This window comes from Spermophilus citellus, assembly GCF_964194105.1.
Source record: "Spermophilus citellus genome assembly, chromosome: 10".
NCBI lineage: Eukaryota > Metazoa > Chordata > Mammalia > Rodentia > Sciuridae > Spermophilus > Spermophilus citellus.
In genome coordinates, this window is record NC_138197.1 from 33,449,047 (window position 1) to 33,474,504 (window position 25,458).

General features: G+C 34.1%; 1 protein-coding gene across 1 annotated transcript; it reads right to left on the bottom strand.

Annotated features, from left to right (window-relative positions):
* Nucleotides 1-7,307: 7,307 nt before the first annotated feature.
* On the bottom strand, nt 7,308-23,356 carry LOC308658471 (C-type lectin domain family 4 member A-like; the record flags this gene model as incomplete). The annotated part of the gene is made up of 6 exons (XM_081311184.1): nt 7,308-7,446; nt 8,596-8,711; nt 14,024-14,175; nt 17,127-17,237; nt 20,547-20,663; nt 23,275-23,356. The coding sequence occupies 6 exons, from the start codon at nt 23,354-23,356 to the stop codon at nt 7,308-7,310; spliced, it is 717 nt and encodes a 238-aa protein (XP_081167310.1).
* Between the last annotated feature and the right edge of the window lie 2,102 nt (nt 23,357-25,458).

Here is a 25,458-nt window from a genome sequence, read left to right on the forward strand (position 1 = left end):
CACAAGAGAGAAAAATGAGATTACCTGTAAGAGAAGACCAATTCAGACCTCAGCAGATTTTTTAACTCAACCAGTTTATTAACTTTTAACCCAGACACTCACAGCTAGGAGATCATGGATCAATAATTACCAGGTTCTAAAATATAATGGATATCAACCAAGAATCTTATATCCAGCAAAATTAAGCTTTAAATTTGATGATGAATTAAAAATTTTCATGATAAACAAAAGCTAAAAAATTTACAGCAAGAAACCCTGCACTACAGAACATTCTTGGCAAAATATTCCATGAGGAGGAAAATAAAAACAACAATGAAAATGTGCAAAGAGAAGAACTACAATAAAGGAAAAGCCAACCAAATGAGAAACCAAGTCAAGTTAAATACCAAAAATAAACAAAAATGACAGGTAATTCAAATTATGTCTCAATAATAACCCTAAATGTTAATGACCTAAACTCATCAGTAAAAATACATAGGCTGGTATATTGGATTTTTTTTAAAAAAATACCCAACAATATGCTGCCTTCAAGAGACTTGTCTCATAGGAAAAGACACCCACATACTGAAAGTGAAAGGTTGAGATAAAATACACCATTCACATGGTCTACATAAACAAGTAGGGATTTTCATCCTCATATCAAATAAAATAGAATTCAAGCTAAAGTTAATTAAAAGGGATAAAGATGAACATTTCATACCTCTTTCAACAAGACATACAGTTATAAATATATATGCCCCCCAAAATGGAGCCTCTATGTTCATTAGTCAAACTCTTCTCAAGTTCAAGAGTCAAATAGCCCACAACGCAATAATTCTGAGTAACTTTGACACACCATGTTCACCAGTGGATATCTTCCAAACAAAAGGTAATCAAAAAAACAATAAAACTCAATAATAAAATCAATAACTTAGACGTAACTGACATATATAGTGTATATTATCTATCAATAAGGGAATACACATTCTTCTCAGCAGCACATGGATCCTTCTCTAAAATAGACCATATAATATGACACAAAATAAATCTTAGTAAATATAAAAATGTAGACATACTACCTTGCATTCTATCAGACCACAATGGAATAAAATTAGAAATCAATGATAAAATAAAAATAAAAGTTACTCCATCACCTGGAGATTAATAACATGCCATTGAAAGAACAATGGTTGCAAAGATATCTAGGATGAGATTTAAAAATTCTTAAAGGTAAATGAAAACAAAAATGCAACATATCAAAATCTCTGGGACACTACAAAGGCATTTATAAGAGAAACATTCATTGCATGAGTTCATTCCTTAAAAGAAGAAAAAGTCAACAAATAAATGACCTAACATTACACCTCAAAATCCTAGAAAAAGAAGAAAAATTCAATCCCAAAAAATCAGTAAAATATAAGAAATAATTAAAATCAGAGCTAAAATCAATGAAACTGAAACAAAAGAAACAATTGAAAAAATTGACAAAACAAAAAGTTGGCTCTTGGAAAAAATAAATAAAATTGATAAGCCATTAGCCATGCTAATGAAGAGAAGAAAAGAAAATACTAAAATTATGACATCCATGATGAAAAAGGAAATATTATGATAGACACTAAAGAAATACAGCAGGTAATTAGAAATAATTTCAAAACTGTGTATTCCAATAAAATACAAAATAACAAAGGGATCAACAAATTTCTAGAGGCATATGATATGCCCAAACTAAAACCGGGTGATATAAACAATTTAAACAAATCAATTTAAAGCAAGGAAAGAGGACACCATCTGAAGATTACCTACCAAGAAAATCCCAGGACCAGATGGATACAAAGCTGAGTTATATAAGACCTTTAAAGAAGAACGAATACCAATAATTCTCAAACTATTCCATGAAATAGAAAAAGAGGGAACACTTCCAAACACATCCTATGAAGCCAGTATCACCCTGATTCCAAAACCAGACAAAAGCACATCAAAGAAAGAAAACTTCAGACCAATATCTCTAATGAATGTATATGCAAAAATTCTCAATAAAATTCTGGAAAATCGAATACAAAAACATATCAAAAAATTAGTGCACCTTCATCAAGTAGGGATCATTCCAGGGATGTAAGGTTGGTTCAACATAGAGGAATCAATAAATGTAATTCATTACATCAATAGACTCAAAGATAAAAATCATATGATCATCTCAATAGATGCAGAAAAAGCATTGGATAAAATACAGCATCCTTTCATGTTCAAAACCCTAGAAAAACTAGGGATAACAGGAACATTCCTCAACAATTCCTCAATTGTAAAGGCAATCTATGCTAAGCCCCAGGCCAACATCATTCTAAATGAAAAAAAAAAAAAAAATGAAAGCATTCCCTCTAAAAACTATAACAATACAGGGATGCCCTCTTTCACCACTTCTATTTAACATAGGTCTTGAAACTCTAGCCAGAGCAATCAGAAAAATGAAAGAAATTAAAGGGATATGCATAGGAAAAGAAGAACTCAGATTATCGCTATTTGCAGACAATATGATCCTATGCTTAGAAAACCCAAAAAGTTCCACCAGAAAACATCTAGAACTAATAAATAAATTCAGCAAAGTAGCTGGATATAAAAGCAACACCCATTAATCAAAGGTATTTCTGTATATCAGTGACAAATCCTCAGAAAGAGAAACTAGGAAAACCACCCCAATTACAATAGCCTAAAATAAAATAAAAGAAAATATTTGGGAATAAACTTAAGAGTTGAAAGACCTCTACAACAAAAACTACAACATGCTAAAGAAAGAAATTAAAGAAGACCTTACAAGATGGAAAGCTCCACCTTGCTCTTAGATAGGCAGAATTAATATTGTCAAAATGACCATATTACCAAAAGCACTATACAGATTCAATGCAAGCCCAGTCAAAATCCCAATGACATTTCTCATAGAAATAGAAAAAGCAATCATGAAATTCACATTGAAGGTCTCCTACTATTTCCATGTGCTTTCCCTTCTCTCTCCATTTCTCTCCTCCCATTCATCTTTGTTTACTGTAGTCTTTTCCTCATGCTCTTCCTTCCTGTTCTGTTCTTAGTTGTTCTCTTTATATCAAAGCAGACATTTGGCATTTGTTTTTTAGGGCTTGGCTAGCTTCGCTTAGCATAATCTGCTCTAATGCCATCCATTTCCCTGCAAATTCTATGATTTTGTCATTTCTTAGTGCTGCATAATACTCCATTGTGTATAGATGCCACATTTTTTTTATCCATTCATCTATTGAGGGGCATCTAGATTGGTTCCACAGTCTAGCTATTGTGAATTGTGCCGCTATAATCATTGATGCAGCCGTATCCCTATAGAGCGCTTTTTTAAGGTCCTCAGGGAATAGTCTGAGAAGTGCGATAGCTGGGTCAAATGGTGGATCCATTCCCAGCTTTCCCAGGAATCTCCATACTGCTTTCCAAATTGGCCTCACCATTTTGCAGCCCCACCAGCAGTGTACAAGTGTATCCTTTTCCCCACATCCCCGCCAACACTTATTGTTGTTTGACTTCATAATGGCTGCCAATCTTACTGGAGTGAGATGGTATCTTAGGGTGGTTTTGATTTGCATTTCTCTGATTGCTAGAGATGGTGAGCATTTTTTCATGTACTTGTTGATTGATTGTATATCCTCCTCTGAGAAGTGTCTGTTCAGGTCCTTGGCCCATTTGTTAATTGGGTTATTTGTTATCTTATTGTTTAATTTTTTGAGTTCTTTGTACATTCTGGATATTAGGGCTCTATCTGAGGTGTGCGGGGTAAAAATTTGTTCCCAGGATGTAGGCTCTCTATTTACCTCTTTTATTGTTTCTCTTGCTGAGAAAAAACTTTTTAGTTTAAGTAAGTCCCATTTGTTTATTCTTGTTGTTAACTCTTGGGCTATGGGTGTCCTATTAAGGAATTTGGAGCCCGACCCCACAATATGTAGATCGTAGCCAACTTTTTCTTCTATCAGACGCAGTGTCTCTGATTTGATATCTAGCTCCCTGATCCATTTTGTGTTAATTTTTGTGGATGGTGAGAGAAAGGGATTCAATTTCATTTTGTTGCATATGGATTTCCAATTTTCCCAGCACCATTTGTTGAAGATGCTATCCTTCCTCCATTGCATGCTTTTAGCCCCTTTATCAAATATAAGATAGTTGTAACTTTGTGGATTAGTCTCTGTGTCTTCTATTCTGTACCATTGGTCCACCTGCCTGGTTTGGTACCAGTACCATGCTGTTTTTGTTACTATTGCTTTGTAGTACAGTTTGACCTCTGGTATCGCTATACCTCCAGATTCACACTTCCTGCTTAGAATTGCTTTTGCTATTCTGGGTCTTTTATTTTTCCATATGAATTTCATGATTGCTTTGTCTATTTCTACAAGAAATGCCGTTGGGATTTTGATTGGCATCAAAGCACATGGAAATAGTAGGAGACCTTCAATGATACATAAAATTATAAGAGGTTATGAGGGGCAAGGGGGAGGGAAAAAAGGGAGAGAATTGAACAACAGCAGGGGAGGTAGAGAGGGAAGATGGGAGGGGAGGGAAGGGGAGGGGGGATAGTAGGGAATAGGAAAGGTAGCAGAATACAACAGTCACTAATATGGCATTATGTAAAAATGTGAATATGTAACAGATGTGATTCTGCAATCTGTATTTGGGGTGAAAATGGGAGTTCAAAACACAATTTGAGTCAAATGTATGAAAGATGATATATCATGAGCTATGTAATGCTTTAAATAATCAATAAAAAAAGAAATCAATTGGCACTTAAGTGTATAGGTTAATTTCTGGACTCTCTATTCTGTTCTCTTTGCCAGCATCTGTTTTTATTCCAGTTGCATGCTGTTTTGATTATTATATTTTTGTAATATTATCTCAATCAGGTAGTGTGATGCCTGCAACTTTGTTCTTTTTGTCAAAATTGCTTTGACTATTTAAAGTCTTTTATGGTTCCATATAAATTTTAAGATTTTTTTTTCTATTTCTGTGAAAAACAACATTGGATTTTTAATAGAAGTTGCACTGAATCTGTAAATCACTTGGGTAATATGGACATTTTAATTATATTAATTTTCCAATTAAATGAACACAGAATACTTTTCCATTAAAAAAAAAAAAAAGAAATTCACATTGCAAAATAAGAGACCAGAATAGCCAAAGCAATCCTTAGCAAGAAGAGTAAAGCTGGCGGCATTACTATTCCAGACCTAAAACTATACTACAAAGTAATAGTAACAAAAACAGCATGATATTGGCACCAAAATAGACCTGTAGACCAATGGTACAGAATAGAGGCCGCAGAGTCTAACCACATAACTGCGGTTATTTTATATTAGACAAAAACATATTGTTTGGCACATATTGTATATGTGCCCAAAACGTACATTGGAGAAAAGATACTCTCTTCAACAAGTGGTGCTGGGAAAAGTGGAATCCACATGTAACAAAATGAAATTAAATCTCTACCTCTCACCATGCACAAAACTCAATTTAAAGTGGATCAAGGACCTAGGAATTAAACCAGAGACCTTGTGCCTAATGGAAGAAAAACTAGGCCCAAATCTCCATCATGTTAGAAGAGGCCCCAATTTCCTTAATAAGACTTCTATACCACAAGAATTAAAACCAAGAATCAATAAATAGGATGGATTCAAACTAGGAAGCTTTTACTTAGCAAAAGAAACATTCAGCGAGGTGAATAGAGGGCCTACAGATTGAGAGCAAATTTTTACCACAAGCACTTCAAAATAGGGCTCAGTGGTCGAGTGTCATTGAGTTCAGTCCCCAGTACCCCCCCAATATATATAATATATCTTGAGAAAAAATTAAAAACACAGCAGAACAAAACTTATAGGATATGTCAAGGGAAGTCACAAAAGAATATTTAGAACTAAAAATACCTATATTAAGGGGGGAAAAACTCAAATTCACAACTTAACTTTATAACTTAAAGAACTGGAAAAGAATCAATGAACTCTAGATAGGGCAGAAGGCTGGGAGGGGAAGAGAGGGGGCAGGGGGTTAGCAATGATGGTGGAATGTGATGGACATCATTATCCAAAGTACATGTATGAAGATATGAATTGGTGTGAACATACTTTATATCCAAACAAAGATATGAAAAATTGTGCTATTTATGTGTAATAATAATTGTACTGTATTCCACTGTCATATATTTTAAAATAAAATCAATCAAATATTTTTTAAAAAGAACTGGAAAAGAACAGACTAAATTCAAAAGTAACAGGAGGAATAAAATAAACATAGAGTAGAATACATGAAAGCCTAGAAAAACAATTAAACAGATAAACAAAAATGACTTGGTTTTCTTACAGAATTTTTAAAAAATTGATAAGCCTTCAACAAATCTATAAAAGAAAAAAAAGAGAAAGGACTTAATTAAAATTGTAAATGAAATTATAAATTTGCAATTTGCAACAACATGGATGAATCTGGAGGGCATTAATCTAAGTGAAAATATCAGGCAAAGAATGGTAAGTACTGTACAAACACACTTATGTATACAATCTAAAAAAGTGACCATCAAGAAAAGGAGGGCAGAATGGCAGTTGAGAGGGGTTGGGAAGTGTAGGAAAAGGGAATAAGTTGGCCAAAGGAATAAAATTTCAGTTAAAATATAAATAAGTTCTGGACACCTTGGTGACTACAGTTAACAATATCATATTGCATAGCTGAAATTTGATTTTTGATAATTTTTATTGGTGTACCAATAGTGGAATTCATTTTTATATGTTCATAAATGCACATAGCATAAATTTGTCTCCTTCAGAAAGATCTTAAGTGTTCTTACTAAACACAAAATAATGTAAACTATGTTAAATAATGGAAGGTTAGATAACTTGATTATAATAATCATTTCACAGTATATATGAATATCAAATCATTACTTTGTAACCTAAATATATAAAATTTGTATTTCCAAATTACGCATCAATAAAGCCAAGAGGGGAGAAGGGAAAACAGATAAGTGGACAAACCACATCATATAATTTATGTCCATAAATATACCCTTAGCATTCAGACAGAGATTAGGGAACAGGCTCAAGTATATTCTATGTATGCACAAATAGGTTTCCAGTGTACTCTTTGTCATATAGAAAATGTCATTTTATGAATAAGCAAATGAATGAATAAACAAATAAACATGTAGACAGTTTTCTCAAAAAGTAAAATAACAACATACTTAAAAGTCTATGGAATTTCTTTCACATAAAGAGGAACTTAATAGTTATCTCTAGAATAATGGACATGAATCCAACAACATGTCCATGAAAAAGGTGTTTGATTCATAAGTAGATCTTCATCATTTCACAAATTGAGCTTTGAACATGATCACAAAAAATATCATTCCAGCCCCATTGTTTACGATAATTTAACACAACACAACGCTCTTGGACCCTGTTGGGCTCACCTAGATGCCAGAACCTGAAACAGAGAAAAAGCATGAGGTTATTCTTCCAGCACTACTTTTAAAAGGGTTAGAGACAGTTATGGGGCCATAGACTTGGGTGGAACTTTGTGGAAGTCAGGGTCAAATATGCCCAGACCAACGCTTCCCCACTTCTCAAGCAGTTTTTCCTCCATCAAAACCTTCAATATTTCCCTTGAAAACTGTGCCCACATCACTTAACATTTTCTCATACCTTATTGCAGCAAACCTTTCACCTAAAGACTTCCCAGAGGTTGTTTTCTATTTGTGCATACATAGTCCTATTGCCAGGGTCTGTCAATCTTTGTTATATAATGAAGAGATATCAATCTGTTCTCATTATCAATATAGTTCTTTTCCCCCCTTTTTACAGGAATGATTTTGGAGTCAAAAGGCAAGCAAAATCTCCAGAGAGCCTACTTAATCTTGTTTTTTTTTTTTTTTTTTGGACAAATAATTTTATTTCTTTGATTCTCAGTTTTCCCATCTAAAAATTGAACCAGAGTAACAGCACTATATATTTCACAAAGAAGATATGAGGATCAGAGGTGGAAGTATACTAAAATATTTTTAAAGATAATATAAATGTGGGTCTGGGTTGTGGCTCAGTGGTAGAGCATTCACCTCACACGTGCAGGTGAGTTTGATCCTCAGCACCATATAAAAACAAATAAAGAAAATAAAGAAATTGTATCCAATTATAACTAAAAAAATAAATATTTATAAAAAAAGATAATATAAATGTTGGATATTATAATGATATCAGAAGTTAGGATTTCTGCTTTATGAGAAATATTAAATCATAATTTAAAAATAATCTGTAATGATCTTAATAAGCATGTATTTATATTAAGGAGATATAAATATGTTAAAAGCAAAGTACAACATACCTGAATTTGGAAACCATTATTGGATTACCTTAGCTAAATTATCTGTACTCTCCACACTCCACTTTCTCATTTCTATAAAAAATGATGTGTATTATATAAGATTTTCTTGATGATTAAATGAGATAATAAAATAATTTAACCAAGTGCCCAACAGAACAAAAATGAGATATTTAAATTTCATATCTTAGAGCTGGGCACCCTAGATTTTAGGCATGATATAGGACCCAGGATTCCTTTATCTAATTCTGTACTCACATGGTATTTTCATTGTATGGTGTCTGATCAATCCATTGCCAATGTCTCTGACCCTTTGGATCTGACAACCCCACAAAATAATCATGTGATTTATTCAAATTCCAGGTGAGAAAATCCTTAAAGAAAACAAAAAAAGAAATCATATCTGTAGAGTACTCAACCGCAACTGGGGTGTTTTGGGGGGTTTGTTGTTGTTTATTTCATTTATTGTTAATTAAGCTATATACACTATAAATATATCACAAGTAACTTTATGAACAAATATGCTCACAAATAAATTATTTTTAGATTGGTAAATTTTAATTATTATTTTAATTTTATAAATTTATGGAGTAGAGTGTCATAATTTGATTCATACATACTGTGTGTAATAATTAAATCTGGGTAGTTAATATTTCCATCTTCTTTATATTTTTTAAAACTTCTTATAAAAAATAGATATCCTATACAAAAAACAATGAATTTTCTGAAAAATAAATGAAGAAAATTATTCCATTCTCAAAAGCCTCAAAAAAAAAAATACCAAGGAATAAATCTAATCAAGGAGGTAAAAGACGTCTATAATGAAAATTATAGAACATTGCAGAAATTGAAGAAGAACTCAGAAGACGGAAATGGATAACATGTTTCTGGACAAGCTGAACAAATATTGTCAAAATGGCCATGCTACCAAAAGCAAAATACAAATTCAATGCAATCCTCATCAAAATACTAGTGACATATTTCACAGAACTAGAAAAAAGAAAAAAACAGTCCTAGAATTCACTCAGAAGAATGAAAGACCCAGAGTAGCTAAAAAAATTCTAAGCCAAAAAAAGCAATACTGAAGGAATCACTATACCGACTTCAAACTATACTACACAGCTATATTAACAAAAACTGCATAGTACTGACATAAAACATAGACCAATGGTACAGAATATAAGACAAAGAGACAAAACCACACATGTACAGTCATCTGATCCTTGACAAAGTGCCAAAAACATACATTGAAAAAACAACAGCCTTTGTAACAAATGGTGCTGGGACAAACGGTTATCCATATGTGGAAAAATAGAACTAGACTCTTATCTCTTACCCTGCACAAAAATCAACTCAAAATATATCAAAGACCTAGAAAGTAGAACAAAACCTTGCAATTCCTTAAAGAAAGCATAGGCTCAATACTACACCATATAGGCACTGGCAACAAGTTTCACAATAGGATGGTATCAAATTAAAAAGCTTCTGCATAGCAAAGAAAACAATTAGGAATTCGAAGAAAGAATGCGAGAAAATCTTTGCTGGTTTCTCTTCTGACTTAGGATTAATATCTAGAATATACAAAAAGCTTGAAAAACTTCACCAAAAAAATCAAATAATTAATAGATGGGCAAATGAATTAAACAGACTCTTCTCAAAAGAAGAAATACAAGTGGCCAACAAATATATGGGGAAAAAAGTTCCATATCATTATCAGTTAGGGAACTACAAATCAAAACTACGCTGAGATTTTCATCTCACACCAGTCAGAATGGCAGTTACCAGGAATACAAATAAAGAGGATATGGAGAAAAATGAATGGTGTTACAGTGTTGGTGGGATTGTAAATTTGTACAACCATTATGGAAATCATTTTGAAGGCTCCTCAAAAGATTAGGCTTTTAACCACCATATGAACCAGTTATAGCCCTTCTGCATATTTATCCTAAAGAATTAAAGTCATCATACTACAGGGATACATGCATACTCTTGTTTATAGTAGCACAATTCACAATAGCCAAACTCTGAATCTAATGTAGGTGTCCATCAATAGATGAAAGGATAAAGAAAAGTGTGGTATATATAAAGAATGGAGTTCAGCCATAAATAGAAGTGAAATTATGTCATTTTGAGGCAAATGGATTAAACTAAGACCATTATGGTAAGCAAAATATGTCAAACCCAGAAGGTCAGGGCCCACATGTGTTCTTTCTTATGTACAAGCTAGAGAGGACAAAGCAAAAAAACGTGGGAGTGGATCTCATAAAAATCAAAGGGAGATCAGTAGAGGAATGATAGAAGGGATGGGAAGTGGGGAGGGAGAGAAGTGCTAGGGAATGATATTGACCAAATTATATTGTTACATTGTGTGTATATACAAATATGTAACAACAAATCCCATCATTTCTCCAAAGAATGTTTTTGGTACTTTTGTCTAATATAAAATAACTGTAGTTATGTGGGTTAGACTCTGTGTCCTCTATTATGTACCATTGTTCTACTGGTCTATTTTGGTACCAATACCATGGTGTTTTTGCTACTATTGCTCTGCAGTAGTTTTAGTCTGGGAATAGTAATGCCACCAGTTTCACTCTTCTTCCTAAGGATTGCTTTGGATATTCTGAGTCTCTTATATTTCCATATGAATTTCATGATTGCTTTTTCTATTTCTATGAGGAATGTCATTGGGATTTGTATTGGGATTGCATTGAGTCTATATAGTACTTTTGGTAGTATGGTCATTCTGACAACATTAATTCTGCCAATCCAAGAGCAAGGTGGAGCTTTCCATCTTCTAAGGTCTTCTTTAATTTCTTTCTTAGCATGATGTAGTTTTTATTGTAGAGGTCTTTCAACACTTTCTTTAAGTTTATTCTCAAGTGTTTTTTGAGGCTATTGTAAATGGGGTGGTTTTCCTAGTTTCTCTTTCTGAGGATTTGTCACTGATATACAGAAATACCTTTGATTTATGGGTGTTGCTTTTATACCCAGCTACTTTTCTGAATTAATTTATTAGTTCTAGAAGATTTCTGGTGGAATGTTTTGGGTCTTCTAGGTATAGAATCATATTGTTTGCAAATAGTGATAATCTGAGTTCTTTTTCTATCTGTATCCCTTTAGTTTTTTTCATCTCTCTGATTTCTCTGGCTAGAGTTTCAAGAACTATGTTAAATAGAAGTGGTGAAAAAAGGTCATCCCTGCCTTGTTCCAGATTTTAGAGGGAATGCTTTCAATTTTTTTTTTCATTCAGAATGATGTTGTCCTGTGGCTTAACATAGATAGCCTTTGCAATGTTGAGGAATGGTCTTCTTATCCCTAGTTTTTCTAGTGTTTTGAACATGAAAGGATGCTGTATTTTATCAAATTCTTTCTCTGCATCTATTGAGAAGATCACATGATTTTTATCTTTGAGTCTATTGATGTGATGAATTACATTTATTGATTTCGAAATGTTGAACCAACCTTACATCCCTGGGATGACCCCTACTTGATCATGGTGCACTAATTTTTTGATATGTTTTTGTATTTGATTTTCCAGAATTTTATTGAGGATTTTTACATATATACTCATTAGAGATATTGGTCTGAATTATTCTTTCTTTGATGTGTCTTTGTCTGCTCATGGAATCAGGGTGATATTGGCCTCATAAGATGTGTTTGGAAGTGTTCTTTCTTTTTCTATTTCATAAAATAGTTTGAGAAGTATTGGTGTTAGTTCTCCTTTCTCTCACCACACACAAACCTCAACTCTAAATACATCAAGGACCTAGGAATTAAATCACAGACCTTGTGCATGGAAGAAAAAGTAGGCCCAAACCTCCATAATGGCAGATCAGGCCCCAACTTCCTTAATAAGACTTCTGTAGCCCAGGAATTAAAACCAAGAATCAATAAATAGGATGTATTCAAACTAGAAAGCTTCTTCTTAGCAAAAGAAACATTCAGTGAGGTGAATAGAGAGAAAACAGAATGGGAGCAAATTTTTACCATAAGCACTTCAGGTAGAGCACAAATATCTAGGTACATAAAGAACTCAAAAGCTAAACACCAAAAAATAAAATAAAATAAAATAAAATAAAACAAATAATCCAATCAATAAAGGGACCAAGGAAATGAACAGTCACTTCTCAGAAGAGGATATATAATCAATCAACAAACATATGAAAAAAATGCTCAACATCTCTAGCAATTAGAGAAAGGTAAATCAAAACTACTCTAAGATTTTATCTCACTCCAGTCAGAATGGCAGCTATCAAGAATACAAACAACAACATTGTTGGTGAGGATGTGGGGGGGAAAGGCAGACTTATACATTGCTGGTGGGACTGCAAATTGGTGCAGTCAATCTGTAAAGCAGTATGGAGATTCCTTGAGAAATTGATAATGGAACCACAATTTCACCCAGCTATCCCACTCCTGGGTTTATACCCAAAGGACTTAAAAACACTATACTACAGGGACACATCCACATCAATGTTTATAGCAGCACAATTCACAATAGATGAATTATGAAACCAACTCAGATGCCCTTCAGCAGATAATGTATATGCATACAAAATGGAACATTATTCAGCATTAAAGGAAAATAAAATCATGGCATTTGCAGGTAAATGAATGGAGTTAGAGAATATCATGCTCAGTGAAGTAAACCAATCCCTAAACACCAAAGGCTGATTGTTTTCTTTAATATGAGAATTCTGACTTATAATGGCAATGGTGGGGGAGAGGAATGGAGTAACTTTAGAGAGGGAAAAGGGGAAGAAGGAAAAGGGACCATGAAAGGGGGTAGAAATGACAGTGTAATGAGTTAGACATTATTACCCTAAGTACATGTATGAAGACACAAATGGTGTAGAAATACTTTTTGTACAACCAGTCACATGAAAATTTGTGTTCTATATGTGTAATATAAAATGAATTGCATTCTGCCATCATGTATAACTAGTTAGAATAAATAAATAATTTAGTAAACAAAAAATCCCATCAATCTGTACAAATGTAATGGACCAATTTTTTTAAAAAGTAGCAAAAATCTTTTGATTAACACATAACTATTATACATATTAAAGGTTATACTGTGATGTTTCCAGAGAGATCTTTATATAGAAATGAGGGGGGAAAGAAGCAATAGCCACATGGGATTCCCAGAAGTGCAGGTTTTCTCAGCTAAGCATGGAAGTATCATATTTTCATTAACTATGGAAGCAATTCCTATCCATAATCATAATGAATACCTATCTCAGACTCATTTCCCCACTTTTGTTACTAAAGGAGCATTCTTCAAATTTGTGCATAATTAAATTCTTACAAATTTAATTATTTTTCACAGATTCTTAAATTTCATTCCTAATTGCTGTGACTCTTAATTTCACTTTATTTCCCTATTCAACTTAATACCTCTCTCTGTTAAACAGTTAATAATTTATAAAACATATAAATATTGAAAGAACAAGCTGCTATTTTCATCCTTTCACTAAAGCCCAAGCTATTATTTTTAATTCCACAATTTCTCTCAAGTTAGCTTAGTTACATTGAAGAAGGTACAAAGTGTGGAATGTGAAGGCTGAGGAAGCCTCTCCTATCTGTCTTATGGAAAGTCATCTGTCACAGCACCAATATTCCTTCTTAGCAAGGATATGTACAAAAGTCAGACAGGCTCATGACTCCATTGTCTCTCAGAAAGTACCTGCTCTTCCTTGCTGTTAATCACCACCAGATGAGCCTCCATCGTAGAGCAGTTCTCCTGACTCTCCTTCCAAGATCCTTGTTTAGAAGAAATAAAGTAGCAACTGGAACTAAATGACTTCCAATTCTTTGGACAACAGCTCAAGACTTTTCCTTTATTGGGAAGAAGGAAATATAAGTGCAACATAAGAAAATCTATTTTTAAAGTGTGTTTATTATTAAAATTAAGGACCAAAGGAGACCACATGAGCACCATTATCCTATCTTCATCCAGATGTAGCAAAAAGCCAAGTCTGCCTTCATCAGGTATTAATGTGTCAGGGCCCATTTCTCCTGCTGAAGTGGTATCAGGAAAAGCCAGCAAAAACATAATAATTAAATAAGACCCCACCTCTGAAAACTCAATACAAAAATGTCCAAGGTTCAGCAAAAGATAGCTCTTTACACCAAAAACCAGGAAGTTCTCAACTGATAATCGACTGATGTAAAAAATCATGAAAACAAAAATGTTAGAATTATGTAACAAAGATTTTTAAAGCAGCCATAATAAAGATGCTCTAATAAGAAGGAGCAAACATTCTTCAAGCAAAGTTTTTAAAACAGTACACTCAACAAAGAAACAGAGATATAAAAAACGACAGAAATTTTATCATTGAAAAATATAATCACATTTTAAGATGTCAGTGTAGGACTTAACATCAGAATGGAGGGAACAGAGAAATAAGTGAATTGGGAGGGACAAAAAAAACAGAATTTTCCAAACAAACACCAGAAACATAATAAAAACAATAAACAGTACTTCATTTATCATGATTTCAAATGTGAATATACCAAACAATAGGTTTGCAAAATATATGAAGTAAAAATTCACACAAGTGGAAAGAAAAGTTGAAAATAGATTAATAAAATTAAAGAAATCCAGGCAGAAAATTAGAAAACCGTTGAAGAACAAAAACTTTATCAACCTACAGAATCCAATCAACATTCTTAGAAGAGTCTACTCACCAAGAGACTACCCATTCTTTACAAGTACCTATGGAGCCTATGACAAGATAGACCACATACTGATATACAGAACATACTTCAAGAAATTTAAAATCATTAAAATCATATAGTGTCATTCAACAACAATGAGAGCAAACTAGAAATCAATGAAAGAAAGAAAACAGAAAATCTCCAAACACTTGAAACTAAATAATACATATAAATAACCCATGAGTTAAAGATGTGTCAAAGATAACTTTAAAAAATACATTGAATGAATGAAAATAAAAATACAACATATCAAAATTTCTAGGATATTATTCTTCAATAAAAGGAATCAGGGCCCCTCATAGAAATGGTTAATTCTAGATAGGGACAGAAAACAGACAACATGAGTCTAGAGCATTTTGTAATTACAGAAAGTAAAATACAAAAACAAACAAAAAACACATAGATGGCAAATGACAAAGGCCACAAGAGCCAACAGAAAGACCACCCAGGAGTCAAAGATAGAATAACAAGATAAATGAAGTGGCATTGGATTATAATCTGAAATATAAAGTAAATAGACATGAGTGCATGCAGATGTAAAAGATGGAGTAAATTAATAGATGGAATAGAAAAGACAAACCTCAAATGCATAAGAATTCCAAATAAATTATATAGATACTTCTTGATGGCTAATTTTATATACTAGTTTTATCAAGCATTCTGGGTATTGCTTCAAGGATATTTTTGAATGAGAATTACATTTTAATTTGTGAAATTTTAGTAAAGAAGTTTGCCTTCCAAATGTGAGTAGATCTCATCCCATCAGTTGAAGATCTTAATGGAACAAAAGAATGCCCCCCACAGGCAAGAGAGAATTCTTCAGCAAACTTGCCTTTAGACTTCATCTACAACATTTGCTCTTCCTGATCCTGCAGCAGATTGTCATTGTTCTCAAACTGCTACTTTCCCTGAGTCTCTACCCTGCTGTTTACCCAGATCAAATTTTAAACTTTTCAAGCCTCCATAATTGCAAAAGCCAAATCCTTAAACTAAATTGTCATATTCATATTGCATCTGTTCCTCCAGACAACCCTAAGTGCTCCATCCTAAGGGACAAGAATAACTCCTCAATCTTAAAGTGTGAGCTAGGCATAGTAACTTCTTTACAAACAGTACAGTGTGCAAATGGAAGAGGGAAAAGTAGCTTTAAGTTCAGCATCAATTATTAAAAATTATTTTGATAACATATACTCTTGAAATGTGATGAAAATAGCATTTTACATCTATGATCTTCCTCCCCCAAAACAAATAATCCCAATCTAACCATTAGAAAACTTCAACTTTTAATAGAGAGACAGCCTACAATATATAGAACAGTATTCCCCAAAATTGTCAGTGTCATCAAAAACACGGAAGGTCTGAAAAACTATCACAGCAAATAAGAGACATGACAATTAAATGTAATTTCACAGACTGCATGGGACTTTAGTACACAAAAAGAACAATAGTTGAAAACTTAGGAAAAAAACCAAGAACTGTGGGTTAGGAAGGTGGCTCAGTGATAGACTTGTCTAGCATGTGTGAAACCCTGTGTTTAATTCCCAGTACCAAAAATATTGTAAATTTAATTAGTGATAATATGTTAATATTGATTCATTATTTGTAGCAAATACTTTTAATTACACAGTGGTCACTGTGTGCAGGATGGAGTTAAAACTGGATCTTTCAATATCATATGCTTATGTTTTTGTAAATGGAAATATGATCTTTAAATATCATATATTAATATAAATAATTCAATCTCACAATAATATAGCTATTATCATTACTGTCATCAATTTTTTTTAACTGATATGTGAGAAAAGGAGCTGCACTGCACAGAAACTTCTGAAAAAAACACAGGCTGAATAAATGCAACAGCAATATATCCTGTTTCACAATTAAGCTTCACATGAACAATTTTGAATTCACAAACAAGAATTTTAGACCCTATGAATTATATAATACACTTGTAGCTTAGAATGATCATGAGATTCCACTTCTTATTGTGATCTCCCTGGTAATCATAAATTCTGATTTGGCATCATTACCTACTATAGTAATTGAATTCTATGCACATTAAGTTTTACCTTTCATGGTTGAATTGATTTTTATACACTCCAAATTTGTATGAATCATTTCTTTTGTAGAATTTTCATAGTTTTTTTCTTTGAGCAGCTGAGAATTTTTTTTAAAGAAAGCTGTAAAATAGAATAAAAATCAATCATTTTCCAGTAGCATTAGGTTACTGCTCTATACATTGCTTTCTTGCATTCTACACAGAAACAAAATCCACAAATGTCTGATTACATGATAGGACAGAGCCTGACAGGCAAACTTTCCCCATGACCCCACAGTCAATGAAATCATGATCCTACTACTTTTAAATGATGAGGTATCTCTCAGGAAGAGCTAAAAGGTGAAGAGTTGAAAGAGGACATGACAGTGCCATCATAATGGGACCTAAAGGATCTTGTCCAGAGTGTTCTTCAATACTTAACCTAAGACGCCAACAAAGGCTAAATATTGTAGGAAGGAAGTGGAAGTTATTTAAGGAAGTACACCACCTGGGACTTTGGGGGAAGAAAGAATTTGCTAATTTTAAGCAACTCTGGTTTATCTTAAAGAACAGAAAAAAATGTTTCTCAAAAACCCCAAGATTGATCAAGAGAAAATTGTTCTTCATCTCTTTTGTCTTTTAACTCTCTTCATCACAACTGATTCTAACTCCTCAGTGCACCAGGTCTCTCCCATTTGAGAACTAATTCACACCTCCCCCTAGAAATTGAATTTTCTGAGTTACAGTGGTATCTCAGTACTACAGCACCTGCCTAGCAGATGTAAGACCCTGGGAGAAATTATTGTAAGATATTAAATTTCCTCTTTCCCTCTAACCTCCTATTTGTTCCTCGACCCACTTCATTCTGGCTTTGGCTTTCATCAATTTATTAAAACAATCCTTGAAATGGATCATCAGTAATTTTCTAGGACCACCAATTAGTCGTCTTCTAATGACCTTCTTGCATCATTCACCTTGGGTTTTCCTCTGTAGCTCTTGGTGCAGTGCTCTACCTGTTCCCACCTCCGATTTCTTGCTGCCGCTTCTATCCTCTTCCATCAGCTCTCTTCCTCCATTCAACTTTTTTTAAAAATGTAGCATTTCCAAAGCTCTATCCTAATTCCTGCTTCTTGCTTAATGTCTTCTTCTGGAGTGATAGCATATATTCCCTTGCTGGGACTTGCTGTCATTATGTGAATGACTTCCAAAACTCCAGACCTCTTTTCTAAAATCCAAGAAAATATGCCTGCCACTGAACATGTACATTTGTGGTTTTACACATTTTTCCCAAAATGTAAATAATCATCTTTCCAAAAAAAACCTGCTATGCAACCTATAATGCCTACCTCTTTTAATAACTTTTTCACTGCTGAGGTTACAAGATCAGAATATATATTCACACTAAACTTCTCTGTGTCCTTTAATCCCCAATATCATCAAGCCTTGGCCTCCTTGATTATATCTTCTTTACCATTCAAAGCTACCTTTCTTCTCTTTCTTCACTAGCAGCACTATCCTTAAATGATGCTCTCAATGTTTCAAATGGGATTATGAATTAGCATCTGTTTGGTGCATTATAATTATACATAATAATAGGATGCACTGTTACATAATCATATGTGCTCATAATATGATTTGGTCAATTTATTCCTAGTACTTCCAATTTCTCTCCTCTCTTCCCTCACCCTGTTCCCTTCCTCTACTACTCTTCCCTCAATTTTCATGAGAGCTCATCCCTTTTTCTCTTTTTGCTCCCAAATTATTATGTAAGAGAGAAGACATACAACCAATGACTTTCTGATTCTGGTTTATCTTAACACAATGCTGTCTACTTCTATCCATTTTTCAGGAAATAACACCTCTCCTTACTTTCACTCTTGTCCTCATAAATCCATTTTCACACCTCAGTAAAAGCATATCCCCATAAGTTAAATTTCACTATGTCAATTCCTTCCCCAGAATTCCGCAATGGCTGGCCAGGACTGACTCACTGCAAGATGGGCCTCAATATTCCACCCGCCCTATACTCACACCCTTTCCTTGTGACTTTCCATCTTCTCCAATCAACAAGTGGGGTCTGTTTCTTCACCACTAGAATATAAGCTGACTTTAAGATTCCATTTGGCCAAAAGAACACGCAAAAGTAAACATGCTAAATCGAAATTGAAACTTCATTGTGCTTGGTTTTCTTTTCTCCTCTTTCTTGGAAATCTGCCAGTGGCCATGTGAACAAACCCAGACTATCCTGATGAGTGATGAGGAAATGTGGTTATTGCCCCTTTCATTCCAGCTGACATGCTCTTCCTCAAAAGCCAAGTTGCCTGTGATTGGTTCCTAACAGCATATGCATGACTGAGTTCAGTCAGGACCAATGGAAACTCCCAATAAGATCAGTCTAAATTGCCAAGCCACAGAGGCATGAGCTAAATAAATAGCTGTTTCAATCCACTGTTTTAGACTTCTTAATTAAGGAGCAAAGAATATTTTATAAAATATCAAAATTTTTTTTATAATGGTAATGACATTCTTCATGATCTGAGTTCTGCTTATGTCTGCCACAACCAACTTTATTTCATAGTTTTTCACATAGTACTATATGCCATGTTTATATTTCCCCCAAATCTTTGATACTGTAATATGTCTATGTTATTTTTGATACACACAGTCATAGATGTCTCCTCCTTCAGCAAACCTATCTCAGCCTCCTGTGCTTACTTCTTACCTGAACAACACTTTCCATCTACTGTTGTAAGCACTGGTTATTTTGACTATTCTACTAATGTCTTGACACCAGTGGCTGTGGCTATTTCTGGATTCTCTAACAAGGCACCTAGCAAACAATATGTATGGCCATTGTTACTTATCAAATTACCAAATTAATGAATGAAACATGTATCTTAATATATGCTGATATTTATGACTTTTGAAAACTTGATAAACTCTGAAATACAAGATATGCATAAATCTACTTATTTGTTAAATTGACTCTTCCTGAGTTATCACAGTATTGACCAAGACAGAAATTAGTAGAAGGAAATTCACTGGAGAACTCTTCCTGGAACATTTCTTGACATCTTCTGCATGTTCACCTGCTCATCCCAAAATATAAATGTCTGTGAAGTCAAATAAGGCTAGCTTTATAAATACAAGTAAGGAATTATAGATGTGTCCATACAAAGAATCTAATATAGAATTGATGACTCATAGATTTCATTCTGTAAACCAACACATACACATATATCTACTTTTCAAATTCTCTCAATGAAGATGAATCCCATTGTTTTTGCAAAAGCAAAATTCCCAGTGAATGCTCAGGAACTCTATCCACCCACCCAACCCCCCAAAAATTTATTTTTCAAAAGTCTGGATCATTGTGAAATGTCAATTTCTAATGAATAGCTTCTATTCATGAAAGGCAGGCATTGCTGACTGACTTAGTTGGCATACTTACTGATAAAAGAGACAGACAATAAGATTTCCTTCAGCAGGAAAAGTATCAGCAACGAGGCAAGAAGAAGCTTGGAAAAGCCAAAATTACTCTGGTGAGGAATGGTGTTTTCCCTGAGATCTGCAGGATAAATCAAATTAATTCATCAGTAATAAATTATATCCTCATCAGTAATAAGTTCTATCCTTATTTCCAGTTCCTCCTCTATGTGAGTTGGTTTTTGTCACTGTGATCAAAATATCTTACAAGAACAACTTACAGTAGAAAAATTTTATTTTGGGTTTGTGGTTTCAGAGGTGTCAGTCCATGGTCCATCTTCTCCATTACTCTGGGCCTGAAGTGAGGCAGAACATCATGGAAGAAGAGTGTAGTGGAGGAATGCTGTTCAGCTCAAGATAGCCAAGAAGCAGAAAGAACAATCAAGGAGCCAGGGAAAAAATATAATCCCTTGAGGAATGATGTTGATCAAATTATATTGTCATATCATGTACATGTATGAATATGTAACAGTGAATCCCACTATTGTGTAGAATTATAATTCATCCATAAAAATATTGAAATAAAAAGTATATAATCAAAAGGCATGCCCCTGTGACCGAATTTCTTCAGCCACACCCCACATGATTACAAACCAGCAATCCATTCTAATTATTAATTCATCAAATACATTAATCCACCAGCTAGGTTATGGGTCTCATAACTGTTTTATCTCTTAACATTCATGAATTGCCACATAAACCTTTTAGAGAACATCTCATAATCAAGCCATAACATTTTACTCCTGGCCCTCAAAACATCACATCCATCTCACACAAAAAAATGAAAAATACATTTAGTCCATCTCCAAGAGTCCCCATAGTTTTCAAAGTTCCAGACCACATCCAAAGTCTTCTCTGTGACTCAAGACAAACTCTGTGCTGTGAGCCTCTGTAAAAATCAAAAGTTATATACTTCCAATATACAATGACATAAAGTAAATGTTCCCATTCCAAAAAGGAGGAATAAGGATATAGAGGAAGGGATGGAACCAAAACAAGTGAAACTCAGTAAGGTAGATATTAGTTTCTGTAACTCCATATCAAGAATCTGGGGAATATTGTGGTGAGATGTAATCTTCAAAGGGCTTCTGCAGCACCACCTAAATTTCCTTGCTGGTTGTAATTCACGAGGTCGCTTTCTTAGGCTGACTCCCTCTACAGCCAACAGCTTCCCTCAGCAGACATTCCACATTACTGGCATGTTTTAATCCCTGAGATCTCCATTCCAGCTTCAGCTTCCCCTTCACAGCTTCATGCATGCCCTCTCAAGGGAATCCTGAAGGGATTCCAACACAGCTTCACTTTGTCTGAACACTCAAGTCTTCCTTTGAAATCTCTGTGGAAACTTCCATGATCCTCTGGCTGCCATCAGCTGAACAGCTCTACTCTGCCATGCCCTTCCACCATGATGTTCTGCCTCACCTCACAGCCAGAGTGATGGAGCTGACTCACCAAAGACTGACCTCTGAAATATTGATCCCCATTAAAGCTTTCTTCTGTAAGTTGTTATTATCAGGTATTTTGGTCACAGTGAAAAATAAAAAGGAAACTTTCTCCTCTTATTACTTTAAATTTTCTTCTATAAACCACATCATTAATACTGTGAATATTTGAAATAACATGAAAATGGAAATTTAAAAAATAAATGTTTATTACAATAACATTATAAAATACCCAAAAACAAAAATTTCTATCATTGAGAATAACTATTTTTAATTTTTTGGCACATGTCTCTTCAGAAATTTTTGAAGTGTTTACAACATATATATGCATGTTTCCATTTCATTGACATAGATATTTACTGATTTCTGATTCATTATTTTCTTTTATACTGTATCATGAACATTTTTCACCATACTTTGCTTATTAATATTTTTATTATGGTTGCTTATTACTTATTTCATATTTAAATAATATTTCAGATTGCATCCATTTATAAATAAACTATACAAGATAAATCTTTCTAACCAAGTTTCATATTCTTAAGATAAAGTCAACCTCTTTAGTCACTATTTCATGGTTAAAAACCATTTTCTGGACAGGGGGCATACCTTTAAGCTTTTGCATAGGATACATAAAACCTAAAATTGGTCACAACCAAAGATGAGGGGGCCAGTGGGGACACATTCCATTCAGATAAAAGCACTAAATAAGATGAAACACTTTCTTTAAAATTATGTATATTGTCTTAATTTATTTATTTATTTATTTTTATGCATATATGACAGCAGAATGCATTACAATTCTTATTACATGGCCTCTGGAACAGGAATCCCTTGTGTTTCTCCTTTGCTAGCAAAGCAATAAGCTTTTTTTTTTCTTTTTCTCAAAAAAAATGTGTATTGTCAATGATGAGGAGGAAAAACTCGGTATTATATTCTTTCATTTCTGGAAATATAGGTACACACATTTTTATATATTCATATCTGAAAGGATACACAATAGAATTCAACGTCTGATTTTCTGTAAATGATAATATTAAAGAAAGTATTATGGATGTTTTCTTTCCCATTTGCAACTTTACCACACCTTAATTCCTATCTACAGGCAGCACAATCCTCAGAGATTCCTGGGTGTCCCAGACATGATCACTCAGATATAACAGCACCTAACATTACCTCTGCCCTGCTTATTAACAGTCTCTTCATCTTTCAACTCATAATTAACTTTGACCATTGGAAAATGATTTTTACCTGCAGGAGAATTTGAGTTGGTGCCTGAGGACTTCAATTCACTTTTGAAATTCACTTCAGCATAATTTGTTCCCAACGCCATCTTGAGAAAAAATCTTCTGCTTTTTTCAGAAATCCAATGCAATATTTTTCTTAAAACATATTACAAATGAGAATCCAGCTTGAAAGTAAATTGTTCTACCATTTAACTAGATGAAAGCAGAAGTAATAAATATACACATACCCTTAAGATTGAAAACATGTGAAACCACTGGGCCACAGAGGTCCAATCTTCATGACAACGAGATGAGAATTTCAGCTGTCATAGTAAATATAGCTAAAAAATATAACAAAAGTGGTAACTCTAAAGAAATAGGAAGGAAAGGAAAAGAGGAACCAAGCAATTAAAGAAATCTTTTCTGAGAACTTCATTCTATAAATTCAACAGCAAAACTGAAATTTGTGAGCTTCTACGTGCAAGTGTAACCTCTTATTAGCCAACCACCTGAGCAATACTTGTTCACATTGCGTTCATATCATCATGTTTGACTGATAAGGCAGCTCTTTTGTACTACATTCTAAGGTTATCATTGACACAAATCTCCTGAATACAGCCTTCCCATGTTCAGAGCCACCTTCTTTTAGCATGGTGGGGAAGCAAAAGTTTAAATTTTATTTTCAGATGGTGCTCCTCTGTGATCTCTGTATTCCCCTGCTGTTCATAATCAGTTCCATCATGAATCTCTATTCATTTTGCTACTGGTTACCTTGAGAACTCCCGAAAGCCATAATAAAAGAGGAGGCCATCTTTCATTTCATACTTATCTCTACATTTACTCCCCAAATCACATTAACAACCAGCTCTGGAAGGTACATATGATTATACTTAAAAGTTAGGAAAATGGAATGGAATCACATATAGACGAGAATGAACTTGAGTGTAAAATCTGAATTTTTTGTCCAAAGGATAAGATGTAAGCAGTCCAAAAACTAAATCTTTCATGTAGGACCAGTCCAGAGGGTTACTTTGAATTCATGCCCAGGTTCTTTACCCTCGGATCTCCCAAAATGATTCCCCTTCTTGTAATCACCCCTAACTCTTTTTTTTTTCTATTATATCTGTCTCCCTCCCTCCACATCTCTCCTTCTTTCTCATCTCTATATTTGTTTCCATTCCATTTCTACGTGTGTGTGCATGTGTGTTTGTGTGTGTGTGTGTGTGTGTGTGTGTGTGTGTGGTGCTGGGGATTGAACCCAGGGCCTTGTACATGCAAAGTAAGCACTCTACCAATTGCGCTATGTTCCCTAACCTTACATTTATTTTTGTATCAACATATATTGAAAACCGTAAATTCACAGTAATACTTCTAATTCAATGGCTCAGATTTCATTTTCATTTTCTCAATTTTCACATTTCTTTCTGTCACAATTCTATCACATCAGTGACAGAAAGAAATTTGTGTTGATTATCTTTAACTTATTCACTTAATTTTAACTTATTTGATTTTACTCTGGATGTTACCAATCTCTCATCTTTTGTACCATCTGTCCCTAGACATTCTTTTCTCCATGATATATCCTTTACTCCCTAGGCCAACCACTGTCCCCTGCACAATAGCCCTCCTCACTCTAATTGAGTGTCCCCACAATGGCCAGCCAAACACACCTCATCTAATAGACATTCTCCTCACTTTGCTGAGGTTTTGACACCTCGTGCTAAGCCACCCTCAAATTTACAACATACATGAAAAAAAGTCAGTGTCCTACAAGATAGTATTTACCTGAATATTTCAGTCGAGGAACATTCATACTGTTCCCTTAATTTGAGTGGTTTCTTGGAAATAGAAAGGGGTGTTTCAGGGTCATGCTATATTACTGTTCTACTTTTCTTTAAGGGTGACACAGATCAGATTCTTAAAGCATATCTCTCACCACCACATGGTCTCCCTGAGTTCTAACAGACCACACAAGGCTACTCCCACTGATAAAAGTTCTTACCATACAAGGACCAGACTCCCCTTTGGGTCTATGCTATCATGTGGAAAGCTTCCTTATCCAGCTCAGTCTCTGAAACCCACACCATGTCTATCTTCTGCACAGACGTTTTCTTCATCCTGCTTGGGCTTTGACATCCCATGCCAGGTCCTCCACTGCCAGCAAGAATTCCTTCTGTCCCTTGCTTACGTGGTGAGTTTCAACAATGGA